Raw genomic sequence first — 14,941 nt, 5'->3', positions numbered from 1 at the left:
ATAATCTCAAACTTCATAATAGCAAGAAACCAAATGAAACATTTTAACATCAAGTTTTGTAAATAGTGGAGTAAAATAATTTAATGTGAAATGATGACATTTTTGGGAAAAAAATTGAGAATCAAAATCATATAAACTGCTTAGAAAAGAAAGACCAAGATTTAAAAAAAAATAGAAATCTATTATGAAGAACACTAAGACATCTATATGACTTTGCCTTGTTAACAAATACTCCCTTTCATCAGTATTTACCATTAGATTTTCAAAGGTCAATTTCTAGAAACAGTAGGTTTCATACAACTTTTCTTTTCCTTCTAAAACATTGAATCTGTTTATTATAGTGTAGAATTTGGTATAAGATGGGTTGTTTTGGACCCAGTCCAAGAGTTTAGCTACTGAAAGCACTTCATTATTAGAAGGTTTCACCCATAAGGAGATCCACTGGCTCGGATCCCTTGGACATTGTAACAAGGCTCTTTTGTAGAGCACAGGAAGCCAGGCGGTTAATGGTTTGTTCTATCAAGCGAAAGCTTAAGAAACAAAATTCCTTTTTTTTTTTTGGCAGGCATGAAAATCATTTAGGGCTAGATAATCAATAAGCCTAGGTCATCTGTCTAAATTTCCATGTCCTGAGGGATGTTCTTTTTTTGCATGTTTAATAGCTGCACGGATACTTCATGTTACGGTTTTAGCTTCCTCAGACATTCGCTGTCTGATGCAGTTTTAAATTTACTTATTATTAAAAATTTCAGAATATTGACTTTCTACTTAACAAAAGATTGACTGCATTTGTCTATGTAGATAAAAAAACTACCAAGAATTCATAAAAGTTAAAGTAAAATCTTTTTGAGCTCACTAATAAATCTGAGATTAAGAAGAGCATGAGCGAGAGAGAGTGTGTGGTAATCACATACAAAAAAAATGACATCGCTGAGATCAAGGGACTCCAATAACGAGTCTTTCAAGCGATTTTACATCAGGCACTTTGATTTCATGAAATTTTATCAGCAATCCTAAGGAGTGAAAATTTCGATGTATTTTATTATAGGGAAATAACATGACAAAGTCTTACTGCAGAAAAAAAACATGGGAAAGCCTTTTAAAAAATTAATGTCTTGGAAGATCATAAGGAAAACTAAAAACAAAGCCTTATGTGAACTTTGAAACAGTGCCAAATAAAAAACCACGTAATAATTAAATGCATAGTAGTAGCACAGTAAGAGTGGTCATTAATTACCAACACAGCTATAACAAGTTTTAAATAATTCATCTAAATTTCAAAAGTCAAAACAGGAAACATCTACTCTTTACATTGTACCTTTCTTCCATGAATAAAGCCCTTTGTCCAACTGGTAGTTTTCCTGGTTCGTGGCCTGTATGCTCTACATACTTTCAGCCCTTGAATAAATTCAGTATTAGATAATTATTTCATATGAATAAAATGGGTAAAGCAAATTATCTGATAAGCAGTTTCTATCTTAAATATCTCAAAAGTCTTAAAGAATAAACCAAATAAATTTTCCTTCCTAGCACACAATGATTTTTTATTGTTGGTTTATCTATATCTATCTTCCTCATCAGCATCAGGAAAAGCTGTATATAAAGCAAGCATGCACTCCAGATATGTGATTGATTTACTAGCTAATAACTGATGGCTTACCACGTGCCAGATAGTCTTTTAAATGCTTTTACCTGTTTTAATTTAACTCTTTCAAATATCTCTTTAAAAAGCATGCAATCACTAATGGGCCCTGGCTGGTGTAGCTCAGTGGATTAAGCATAGGCCTGCGAACCAAAGCATCGCCGGTTTGATTCCCAGTCAGGGCACATGCCTGGGTTGCAGGCCATATCCCCAGTATGGGGTGTGCTAGAGGCAACCATGCATTGGTGTTTCACTCCCTCTTTCTCCCTAAATAATTTCTTCCCCATCTCTCTAAAATAAATAAATAAAATTTTTTTAAAAAAGTTTAAAAAGCATGTAATCACGAATGAAAATATTTTACCTCCTACGCTATTATAAAGACTAGTACTTCTTGCAATATCACCTTGGTCAAAGTTATGATATAAAGAGATACTTGTAAGTAGATACCTATTTCAAAAATTTTCAAACACCTCTTAGATTTACTAAAAGCTGTGGCACATCTCTACATACAAGTAACAGAAATTTTTAGCCTTAGGCAGAATTTGGAAGGAATATATATATATATTATCTAGGGAAACAGGATGGTATTTGAGATTAAGTTGAATAATAACACTAAGGTATGACTACAAAATAATGTGCTTGGTTTTTCTCATGTAGTTTACCAATTCTTCTAAAGGCAATCTTAAGGGCACGAAATGTTTTAACCACAGCATTGTTAAAGTAAATATCTTGGTTCCCAAGTTATTATGTATATATTCATAAAATTATTTCCTAAAGGCAGATGAGTATTATTTCACCTAGTCTATAAAATGATTTGCTTTACTTTACTCATTTTAGAACCAAAACAATTGAAAATTAAATGAGGATAAAATAACATATACTCCTTGAAATTATAGATTTTTAAAGCTAAAAGGGATTTGCATGATTTTATAGTACTAAATTCCGCATTCCACAGTTAAAACATTACCCAAAAGGCATAGTAATTGTCAACATGAGTAAGTGATTATGGGCAGGGCCAAGAAGAGCTGAAGTCTCTTTCCCTCCTCCACCTGGTATCTCTCTATGACCCCACTAACCTTATCTGTGAATTAAAAACTATACCAGACAAGAGAAATGATTATATCCTTTCAAAGCAACTTAGAAATGACCTTCTAATATAATGCTTTACAGCTCATTACTACAAAACTGAAAAAATATGTAATATTAGGTGGGCTATAATACATCCCAATCTATAGATAAATTCTTTAACTGATAAATTATCAATTTAAATTTCTTTGAATTATGCTTAGAATTGTAACATCTTGGCCTGTGGAAAGAGTTAAGCTGTATTCAATCTAAACACCATCAAAATAAAAGTAAACATATGCATATATAATAATTCATTTATCCAAATAAATAAAAGAAACCTGATTGCTGGGAATTTTGACTTAAACATAATAAACCACATCCACAACTTGAATGCATAAATTTTCTATTTACATTACTCACAAGAAGTCTAAATGCCCACAAGATAACAGATGCTTCTTAGAAAAAGATCAGTGAATGTAACTTTGGATTGGTGTCAGAGAAGAACATGTTTTATAACCATTTTTGATAAGAAATATAGCTTCATTAACAAAAAATATAAAGTCAAAACTTACAGAAAGGCGTACTGAGCTTTAAAGAAGCATTTTTTTCAGCAACAGTTACATGATTACATGTGTTTACCAAACTTACATGAGGTTTCCTACCTTAACAGTTGCAAAATTACAACCTTCATGCCAATGTCAGAACATGTCACTTTCCCCCCAATGATTATGAAGCTAGCTACTTAGGACTGAAAATTTGGAGTCCTTCATTTGCCATAACTTTACATAGGTTTGCTTAAAACATGCTTGATTTGAGTTTATTAAACAAACAAATGTAAAATAATGTCAATTTAAAAAATGTATGCAGTTTTCTTCCTTAATTCTTAATTATTAATGACTAGGCAGCTTAATAGAGGAAACTTTTCAAGAGAACTTTAATTTCTAAAAAAAAAAAAATGTCAGACCAATTTGAGGTAAAAAAATCTATAGTGAAACATAGCTAAATTAGACTGCTATTAATTTTTAGGTATGATATGAAAACAAATGGATGAAGACAACTACAAAATACAAATATTTATGTAAAATTTAAAATGCCCTAGACAACTGTATATCTTTTAGATTGATTTTGAATTGCACTTAGGTAAAGAAAACATTTTGTATGAATTGCTTTATCAAGACCCAAGGATAGTAAAACTTGCATTTCCAAACGTAATACTTTTAAAACTCTAATAACAATGAATTAAAGTAAAAACTATACCTCAAATTACAAAAAACCATACCACTTAGCCAATGTATAAAGTATCATTTATAATGGAGTTTAATGTAAGTCCAACAACATATATTTATAGCTTGACAGTTAAGTATTACTATCTAACACCAGGGAACACACCTTTATTTTTGGAAGGAGACTGTTTAAAGTTCTTTATCTCCATTTCATGAGTTTCCTCCAGTTCCAATTCATTTTTGTGAGTTGTTTCTATATTACTACCAATGTCATCAACTGCACTTTCTTTAATACGCACGGCTCCATCTGACTTTGTGTCTGGGCAGTCCTCAGCTTTCCTTTCCCTGACTGCAACTGCTTCTTTCACGGTCCTGATTTCAGTGAGATCTTCAGCTAAAATACAATTTGAATTATTTCCACCAGTTTCAGCTGGTTCATTTTTTTCTCCATTTGCATCTGCAGGATCATAAAGTTCAGGTGTAAAATAGATAGATTCATCTTCTGCTTCTGCTTCAAAAGCTCCATCTGAAGTAGAAAGTCCGTCTTCTTCACTTACTGGAGACAATTCAACGTCTGGATCCAGGGCTTCTTCACAGCAGAGTGGCTGCTTGGAATGATCGTTTTTAAGAAGAGCAGCATCGATCTTTATTGATGGAATAACCGTTTCTGACTGAGGGCCTGGTTCAAACCATGTGTTTACTCTTAGAGATGGGGACTCAGATTTATCAGTGAGTGGCAAGCCAGGTTTACAACCCTTTTCTATTTTGAAAGTGGAAGAACGAGAGACACAGTCCTCTGATGGCCTAAACTTAGGTGTTGTGGTCAGAATTTTACCAGTGAGATACTGTCCCGAAGAATTAAAGCTAGAGCAGCTGACTCTGTTTGTTTGTTTGCTGAACGTTGGACTTGAGGATCTGGAAATCACAATGTTTTCTTCTTGCACTGCCTGGCCAGCGTCCTCCAACAATACGGGATCATCTATGAATACAAAAATTCAAAAATGTTAACTTTCTGTTCCTAACATAATTGTTCTATTAAAATGATTTTGTTAGAAATACAGTAACTGTATAGAATCCATGATTTTGAGCCTACAAACAGTAGTAGCAAGATTTCTATTTTAGAATGTAAAGCACAAAATATTAACTCTGAGAAAAGTCTAGGTCTCCGGTGATTCCTAACCCAAGTTATAATGCTGTATGGTACATTTTCAAATTCCACACTGTGAACCTCAGGAGTGAATGAGAAAAGGTGGGGTAAAAAGAAAGAGGAAGAGGATGGAGTAAAGGAGGGAAGAAGTTGTAAAAATTTGCCTTGAAATTCCACTAACTAGTGACTGAGCTAGACTAATTCCCTCAAGGAAACTGACAACTACATAAACTAAGACATAGAACTGGTTAGTAATCAGACCTGGCCTAGAACCTAGGTTTCCTGATCACCAATATAATGACCTTGAATTCACTATAACATTTATTGCGGATAGAAGAATATACTACAAAATAAGTGTTTAAAACTTGATATACTATTATATATTGATTAAAACAATTGAAATATCCCATGATATAAACCACAGTTTGGCAAACTGTTTCTATCACAGGCCAGACAGTAAATATTTTAGGTTTTGAGGGTCATGTTGTATTTGCTGCAACTACTCAACTGTGCTGGTCCAGCGTAATACATGCCACCACTCAACTCTGTCTTCGTATATAATATGCAAATGAATGGGTGTGGCCATGTTACATTAAACTTAATTTATAAAAACAGATAGTAGGCCAAATTTGGTCCACAGGCCATAGTTTACCAATCCCTGATATGGGCCATTATACTTAATGTATTTTAAAATATTATTTTTTATTGTTTAGAATAAATGACTTTCATTACCCTACACTACGAAATTCATGTAAAAGGATTCTCTATAAACTAGACACTATCAAATGTGAATGGACAGAACTTTTCATACTTCTGTCCTTTCTGGAGCTGATGTCACCTGCTAGTAAAGGACTTTCAGTTACTCATTTTGGGACATCATGGTTCTTGGATACACAGGTTTGCTTTACCTTCCCTGGCATTTTCTGGTGATAGATGACTTGCTGCTTCTGATAAATAAACTGAGGTGCTGTCCTTCAAACACGCCATTTCAAGTGCAGACTCACTGCACTGAACAGACTTTCTGTTCTCTTTGGGTCCATCAATGACCTTCTGGTGCTTTTTGGAAAACTCAGCCAAAGACTCCAGCGCACTTTCAAAGGTTGAATGGTGCTGAATTTGCTGCCGTACCCATTTAGAAAGTCCTAAGAAAAAAGTAAACCCAGGGAAAAACTTTGGTTATTTCATTATTAAGATATTATGTACCGAGAAAAAACTTGGATAATTTTTCTAATAAAGTAACCTAGAATTTAGAACATATGGAATGGTTCTCAATACTCTTCCTGCCTTTTTACCCTCACACGTACAAGGTGCTCATACTCCAGTAGCATTTCCCTCCGTACGCAAAGATCGTCAGCTGGAGAGAGAGAGGCAATGGGAACAGAGTGGGGAGGGGGAGATTTTTATTTGTCAGTTTAGAGTAACTGGGGAATAAGAACTTATTCAAATTTAATTTCACAACTGCCCACAAAAATTGCCTGTCTTTTAATTGTAGGGAAACTAGAAGTTGTAAACAACACAATTTTGCATTCTGAATTTCTAAATTTGACTCCTTTTGCAAAAATAAGTTCGAGATTCCTGTCTCACAGTTTTTTTGTTCCTCTTTTCCCTGGATTCCAAATATGCCTTAAACTATTCTGGAGGGTAAACGGAATAACTCTTTTTTATGGGCAAATCGTGTCCCCTCTAAATATTACATTGTTTTTAAAATATATAAATGATCAAGTTGCAAGGGACAAAATTTGACCAGTGACATATGAAAACTGCATACAAATGAACTATACTGAATATAAGGTGTTTATTTTTGTAGTGATTTTAAAGAGAAAAACATGGATTTGCTATTCCACCTATTTATGCAATCACTGGTTGATTCTTATATGTGCCCTGACCAGGGATCAAACCTGCAATCTTGGCGTATGGGGATGAAGCTCTAACCAGCTGAGCTACCTGGCCAGGGCTAACGTGTTTTATAGACTCACTGCAGAATGAAATTCAAAATCAGATATTTGAACTTTTAGAAACTAAATGTTCTCTGCTAATATTGCTAAAATTATCCCCTTTTCCAGTAATTAAAAAAGTTACTGTGATGTTTTAAGTTCAAAGAAAGGTAAGACCACTATCTTATCTTCAAACAACTTGAACTACCTACTATATTTCTATTTCAAATACATTCCTTTAGTTTGTTGTTTTAATGGAGTTTTTCTATCAATCTATATTTAGAAAAATTGAATTTAAACAGAAATCAGTCATCAGAAGAAATCTGTATGTTGTGCTTTTTATTGCCTAGATAAGGTTTCACACTTTGAGTCTCAGAAAAAATAAAACAAAACCATACAGAAATAATAAAAAAATTTAATGAAAAAATTAACAAATCTGAACTGTAAGGTAAAAGTTTAAGTTCTAGATTTTAAAATAAGAAAAAAAGTAAATAGTAATTTCCCTTAAAGTTCTTTAGTTTGGGTTGCTAGAAGAAAATTATTACACCACATAAAAATATGAAATTTTCCAAAATTGAAAAATTTTTGTATTATAGTTACCTCTTCCATTTCGAGTATTTTGTAATCAAAGTAAGCCTTTTCAGTGTAAAATGTCAGTTTGCTTTTGAGACTTGAAAGGCTCTGAGCTCCACCTGCTGACTAAACATTAGCACTTAATATTTTGCTTTTAATTATGTCTTGACCTAAGCACAATGGCCTGCTTTACATCTAAGGGAAGAAGACTAATAAAGCAGTATTTGCTGCTTTAATCCAGGTAGATATGTTTTAATATCAAGCTAAATATAGTAATTAAGCTCTGAAGTGGAAAAAGTATAGTCCATACCATACCCATAGATAGCTAATTTGAAACAAATTTAAAATTTAGCATCTTTTCATTATGGTATGGTATGAACTTTATAACAGTAAAAATAATAATAAAGATGCAAATAATTCCAACAGTTCTTTAACAACTGATGGATTCCTGGTATCGTCTCTAAAGGGACTGTTTTACTGCAAAAAAACACAACAGATGCTCCTTGACTCATGATGGGGTCATTTCTCAATTAACCCACACTAAGTTGAAAATCTGGTTAAGTAGAAAATGCATTTAATATACCTAACCTACCAAAGATCACAGCTTAGCCCAGCCCACCTTTAATGTGCTCAGAACACTTACACTAGTCTACAGTTGGGTAAAATCATCTAACATGAAGCTATTTTATAATTCTCAGCATCACCACAGAGTATCCTACCGCACATCACTATCCCAGGAAAAGATCAAAATTCAAAGTGTGTTTTCTACTAAATGCGTATAACTTTTGTACCATTGTTCAAGTGGAGGAAAAACGACCACCTATTTGATTTTGCAGCATGCAATGGTGTTTTTCCATTTATAAAATATTAGCTCTGACTAACATAAACTCTAGAGTAACTGAAGCATTTCTAAACAAACCAACAAACACAGCAACAACTTCAACATAACCCAGAATGAGAGAATATAGAACCCTAAGCAGCCAAAGCAGATGTGCTTGTATGTTTAAATGTAAAAAGTTAAGATTTCTTAGAAAATTCATTTCTGTAGAACAGCCTTTTCCCTGACATGCTAAATAAATTATTATGTTACTGAGTCAGATCTCACATTCTATAAAATTGAAGTATCCTAAGTGTAAATACTATTTTGATAACTAACCAAATTCTCCTCTATAAAGACTTTTTTGCAATCGCATAAGCATTAAAAGGCTAGATTTTCAGTCAATATTAATTTTCCATGTTTGATCTAAGTATTCAAATTCTCACAATGCAATATACAGATGTCCTATGGTAGAATTGCGCACTTGAAACCTATATAATTTTATTAACCAATGTCACCCCAATAAATTCAATTTAAAAATTCTCTAATTTTTTGTCTTTAAAAGTAGAAGTCACTAAAGATTGTTATTTATTGTTACTTTAACCCCAGCTGAGAATCTTACCAGATATATATCGAGTTGGATTACTCCTGAAGCGGTCATCCACTAGAATAAGAGCTCCCCAATCATTTTTATGTCGAATACATCTATAAAAAAATAGGAAGAAAGAAAAATAGACATAACTTTGAAAATAAAGCTAAATTTCTAATAGGACAAATAAAATACTGAGAAAATCAATGATATGTCTTTGATTTATATTCCTTTCATCAATCATTATTATGAACAAGGTTATAGAAACTACTAGTTTGCTACTACTACTACGACCACTACCACTACATGGTTTTTGACGTTTATAAATTACGTATTGACTCTATTTATCTTATATTACTGATTTGTCATCACCTCTCTATTCCAATGGAGGTATCACAATTCTTAGATAAATCAATATTCAGGGTATTACCATTTATAAAGGTGAGTTACATGGTGCACTATGATTTTATTTCCTTTCTTATACAAGATTTGTTGTCTTCCTTGGAGTTAATAACCATCTCCATTTTTTTTGCTAATTTCTATGTTTTCTATCATTAATTAGTTCCCAAGCTTTGCCACAGTTGTAAAAATTCTTCTCAATATGGTCAAGCCCTCCACCCTCATAAACCGATCTAGACTGGTGCGGACGGGACTAGGGGACTGCTTGCTGCACAGCTGTCATCGCAGGCTTCCCTTCCTGATCGGTTTTGTGAATTCTCCTCCTTTCTTCTGGGTTTAAACTCCAGTTTCCAAGCATCCTTGATATTCTTCTTTCTGAATTTTCTCTTATTCCATGGAGCGTATCTTCCAGTAGCATCTTGAGAAAGTGTGCATTTTAAGCAAATGCTTCAGCATCCTTGCACACTGTCTTAGGATTTATTCTGTCTTACAGTTTATGAATCAACTGGGTTGTATAGAACTTAGATTGCAAGTCTAAACTTACTCTAAAAAAAAGCCCTGGCTGGTGTGGCTCAGTGGATTGAGTGCCAGCCTGCAAACCAAAAGGTCCGGTTCGATTCCTGGTCAGGGCACATGCCTGGGTTGCAGGCCAAGTACCCAGTTAGGGGGTGTGTGCAAGAGGCAACCAATCGATGTATCCCTCATACATCTACGTTTCTCTCTCTTCTTTCTCTCTCCCTCCCTTCCCCTTTCTCTAAAAATAAATTGATTAAATATTTTTAAAAATTACCCTAAAAAAATTGGAGATAATGTTCAACTGTCTTTTAGTTTCTACTGTTGGTTTCAAGAAGTCTGTTTTAATTGTGATTCCATATCTTTTGTATGAGACCTGTCTTTTTCTCTTTGGAAAGTTTTAAGACCTTTTTCTTGACCTCAGGTAATTTTAAACTACACAGTGCTGTGTTCTGTATCTTTTTCTACTTTACTGGTGCTTGAGTGAGCCCCTTCAATTAGAAAATTATGTCCTTAATTCTGAGCATTTGTCTTAAATTATTTCTCTGATATGTTTCTTTCCTCTACTTTCTCTAGTCTCTTCACGTGGATCATATCAGAGGTTGGCTCTTGCATACCGATCTTCTTTTAGTTCTTCTTTCCAATTTTGGCTTTGTTTTCTTTAATCTGGGAAATTTCAATTTTATCTTTTAAGCCCAATTCTGCATTTAAAATTTGTTGCTGTCATGTGCCTGGCTGGTGTAGCTCAGTGGATTGAGCTGGACTGCGAACCAAAGGGTTGCCAGTTCGATTCCCAGTCAGGACACATGCCTATGTTGCAGGCCAGGTCCCCAGTGGGGGCCGCATGAGAGGCAGCCACACATTGATGTTTCTCTCTCTCCTCTTCCCTTCTCCTCTCTCTAAATAAATAAATAAATAAAATTTGTTGCTGTCATGCTAATGTCTAGGAGCTTTTTCTTATTTTGTTCTTTTATGAAGTCACTATCTTACCTCTCACTTTTAAAACATTTATTTTATTGATGATGCTTCTACAGCTGTCCCATTTTTTTCTCCCTTTTATCCCCCTCTGCTCTGCACCCCTGTCCACCAGCATCCTCCCCCTTAGTACATGTCCATGGGTCGTACACATAAGTTCTTTGGCTTCTCCATTTCCCATACTATTCTCACGCTCCCCCTGTCTATTTTGTTCCTACCATTTATGCTTCTTATTCCCTGTACCTTTTCCCCCATTCTTCCCCCACACCTCCTGGGTGATAACCCTCCAATGATCTCCATTTCTGTGATTCTATTCTTGTTCTAGTTGTTTGCTTTGTTTGTTGTTTTTGTTAGGTTTAGTTGTTGATAGTGGTGAGTTTGTTGTCATTTTACTGTTCATATTTTTGATCATCCTCTTTTTCTTAGATAAGTCCCTTTAACATTTTATATAATAAGGGCTTGGTGATGATGAACACCTTTAACTTGACCTTATCTGGGAAGCAGTTTATCTGCCCTTCCATTCTAAATGAAAGCTTTGCTGGATAGAGTAATCTTGGATGTATATTCAACCTTTTGTGACTTTGAATACTTCTTTCCAGCCCCTTCTTGCCTGTAAGATTTCTTTTGAGAAATCAGCTAATAGTCTTATGGAAACTCCTTTGTAGGTAACTGTCTCCTTTTCTCTTGCTGCTTTTAAAATCTCCTTATCTTTAATCTTGGCTAATGTAATTATGTTATGCCTTGGTGTGTGCTTCCTTGGGTCCAACTTCTTTAGGACTCTGTGAGCTTCCTGGACTTCCTGGAAGTCTATTTCCTTTGCCAGATTGGGAAAGTTCTCCTTCATTATTTTTTCAAACAAATTTTCAATTTCTTTCTCTTCCTCTTCTTCTGGCACCCCTATGATTCAGATATTGGAATGTTTAAAGTTGTCCTTGAGGGTCCTAAGCCTCTCATTTTTTTGAATCTTTATTTCTTCCTTCTGCTCCAAATCATTTGAGTCCCAGTTTCCTTCCCTTCACTGTTGGTTCCCTGTATATTTTTCTTTATTTCACTTTGCATAGCCTTCACTTCTTCCTCTATTTTGTGTCCACTCTCAATTGTTTCTGCGAACATCCTGAATACCAGTGTTTTGAACTCTGTATCTGATAGGTTGGCTATCTTCTTGTCACTTAGTTCTTTTTCTGGAGTTTTGATCTGTTCTTTCACTTGGGCCATATTTCTTTGTCTTCGTGTAGCTGTTGTGTTGTAAGGGGTGGAGCCTTAGGTATTTGCCAGGGTAGGGCAACCCACTTTGCTGCGCTGTATGTGGGGGAGGGGTCAGAGAGGGAACAATGCCACTTGTCCAGCCCTCTACCTGCTTCTAGTCACTTCCCCTGCTACTTACAAGCAAATGGGGCCCTTCTGTTGCTGATTCCTGGATGGATGGGTTTGTGTACCTTCTAGGACCCTGTGGATGTCTCCAATGAACTCTCCTGTGGGGCTGGGAGTTTCTGCCACCACCACAACTCCCACAGATTTTTACAGGCAGAGGATTTAGTTTCCCACACTGGAACCCTGGGTTGCATGGTCTGCCTCGCACCCCAGTTGTTTCTCTTCATCCGCACACAAACGTGGGACTGCCTGGTCCTCCACCCACTGCCTTCCTGGGCATCCTCTCCACCACAACTGCCTGTCTCTTCCCTTCCTACCAGTCTGTATGAATGTTTCTTCTTTAACTCCTTGGCATCAGACTTCTATACAGTTCAATTTTTCTGGAAGTTCTGGTTATTTTTTGTTTTTAAATTTGCTGTTGCCCTTCCTTTGGTTGTGTGAGAAGGCAAAGTACAGCTACTTATGCCTCCATCTTGGCCGGAAGTTTTTACCTCTCACTTTTTTATTAAGTTTTCTTTTACCCGGAGGTCAGCCAACTATAACCCATAGGGAAAATCTGGTTCATATCTCGTTTTTATACAGTCTGCATGGTAAAAGTGGTATTTACACTTTAAAGATGTTATTTATTTTCAGAGAAAGGGGAAGGGTGGGGAGGAAGAGAGGGAGAAAAACATCACAGTGAGAGACAACAATGGGCTGCCTCTCGCACGCACCCAAACTGGGGACCCACCCACAACCCAGGCATGTGCCCTAAGCAGGAATCGAACCAGCATCCTTTTGCTTCATGGGGATGACACCCAACAAACTGAGCCATGCCAGCCAGGGCAGTATTTATACTTTTAAAGGGTGAAAGAAGAAACAAAGAAGATGGATGCAGACTGTATATGGCATGAAGAACCTAAAATATATACTATCTGATCCTTTGTAGAAAAAGTTTGCTAACCACTGTTCTATTGTACTGTTTCTGTTTTCTTCCATCCTGTTTTTATTTTATTGGTATCATTTTGTATTGTTTTGGTTTCTACTTTTCATGTTGAGATATTCTTTGAATATCTCAAGACTCTTTGGACTTATGTAAGAGTAAGGCACTAAAATGATCACTGGCAGCTTGGCATACAAGGTGGGGACTTAGAAGCTGGGAGGCTTTGCAGTAAGGTAATCTGGTAGGAATAGGGCCACTCTGTTACTATCTGCACACCCTTACTCCACGGAGTGGTCCGTTTCCCTGAAGAGAAATACTGTACCTTCCTGCCTCAGAGATACAAGATTGTCAGCCTACTCAGAGCTGAGAATAAAAAGGAGATGGAGTTCTCACATTCAGTAGGTAGACTTTCTTAACCCTCATCTTTTTTTTTAATGTTTTTTTTTAAAGATCTTATTTATTTTTAGAAAGGGAAGGGAGGGAGAGAGAGAGAGAGAGAGAGAGAGAGAGAGAGAGAGAGAGAGAGAGAAACATCAATGTGCGGTTGCTGGGGGTTATGGCCTGCAACCCAGGCATGTACCCTGGCTGAGAATCGAACCTGAGACACTTTGGTTCATAGCCCACGCTCAATCCACTGAGCTACACCAGCCAGGGCTAACCCTCATCTTTAATACATCCTTAGCTGTACCTGGAGTTGAAGAATATATAGACTCTAGTTTAATCTCTCCAGAGAGTAAGCCTGGGTAGGGAAAGGGGCTGTCCAACTATTTTTTTATACGAACTTACAACTGATCCTCTTGTGTTTAACCCCACTTTAACTGAAACTTTAGAGAGCCCCCAGGCCCTAAGCTTTTCCATGCCTGAATCTGGAGGATCTTACTAGCTTTCATGACTACAGATTAAATTTCAGGTTTTTTTGCTTGCTAAGTCATGTCACTATTCATCTGTTTTCCAGTGTTCAAAATTTGTTGACATCTCATCTGCTGTTGTCCCTTCTATCATGCTTTTTAATTTTGTAGGTTTTGCATTTTTATTCCTTTATCATCATGGGGTTTAGAGAGGGGGTGAAAATTAACATGTTTGATTTTTTTCCCCACAGAGATTTTTTTTTAAATCTAACTTTTATATGACATTCTTTTTTGATATAACTTTTAAGTAGTCCATGGGTTCCAAGGTGTCAGACCCTACACTTGGGCAGGACGGGAAGGTGGATGCTGCCAATATTATAGAATGGTGTTGAAAATTGACAGAAAGGCAGGATGTCACTCTGTTTGGATCTCACTACGGGTTATCTTTAAAGTGCCCTATGAAAGAAAGGCATTTAACAAAGCAGTTCAGAAACAAAGGTTTCACCTTTTCATTTTCCCATGGTTTTCATACTGTCGTCCTCAAGTGAATTATGCCCACTTGAGACAAAGATTATACTTTTAGTAAAGCAGACCTGTTAGGAAATTCATAGTGCAGTTGTAACCTAGTCACAAAACCATCTGGTCCATTCCCAAAGGCTGTTATTACATTTCATGGACTTATATTACTTCAAATACGCTAATAGTCCCACGTGGCCTTAAAAAAAAGACAACACTTTTTAAACACAAATTGTTTCTGTTTACTTTAGACCCTCTGGACAGATTCCTTGTAAGGGGAGTGCCTGAATATAAGCACCTTTTATGTCAATCAATACACATTATGAGTTTTATCAAATGAAGTAAAATATTTACTTGATTTTTAAATGGACACATATCTTTGTAAGTTGTTACTTGTGGATACT

General features: G+C 35.7%; 1 protein-coding gene across 2 annotated transcripts in view; it reads right to left on the bottom strand.

The window, feature by feature from the left end:
- Nucleotides 1–1,107: 1,107 nt before the first annotated feature.
- The window catches only part of BRIP1 (BRCA1 interacting helicase 1), a 116,880-nt gene continuing 103,046 nt past the window's right edge, over nt 1,108–14,941 (bottom strand). Inside the window, exons 18-21 of one of the 2 annotated variants that reach the window (XM_045836825.1) lie at nt 9,027–9,109; nt 5,989–6,222; nt 4,100–4,912; nt 1,108–1,398 (exon numbers count right to left, since the gene is read on the bottom strand). In XM_045836825.1, the coding sequence (XP_045692781.1) occupies nt 1,301–1,398; nt 4,100–4,912; nt 5,989–6,222; nt 9,027–9,109 (1,228 nt within the window). In that variant the 3' untranslated portion in view covers nt 1,108–1,300. Of the gene's footprint in view, nt 1,399–3,999; nt 4,913–5,988; nt 6,223–9,026; nt 9,110–14,941 lie in introns of those variants that run through there. The other variant, XM_045836826.1, reaches the window with a different exon arrangement.

The sequence above is a fragment of the Phyllostomus hastatus genome, unplaced genomic scaffold, assembly GCF_019186645.2.
Source record: "Phyllostomus hastatus isolate PE091 unplaced genomic scaffold, TTU_PhHast_1.1 phas_contig_210, whole genome shotgun sequence".
Taxonomy (NCBI): Eukaryota; Metazoa; Chordata; class Mammalia; order Chiroptera; family Phyllostomidae; genus Phyllostomus; species Phyllostomus hastatus.
This window is presented reverse-complemented; position numbering and strand designations above follow the sequence as displayed.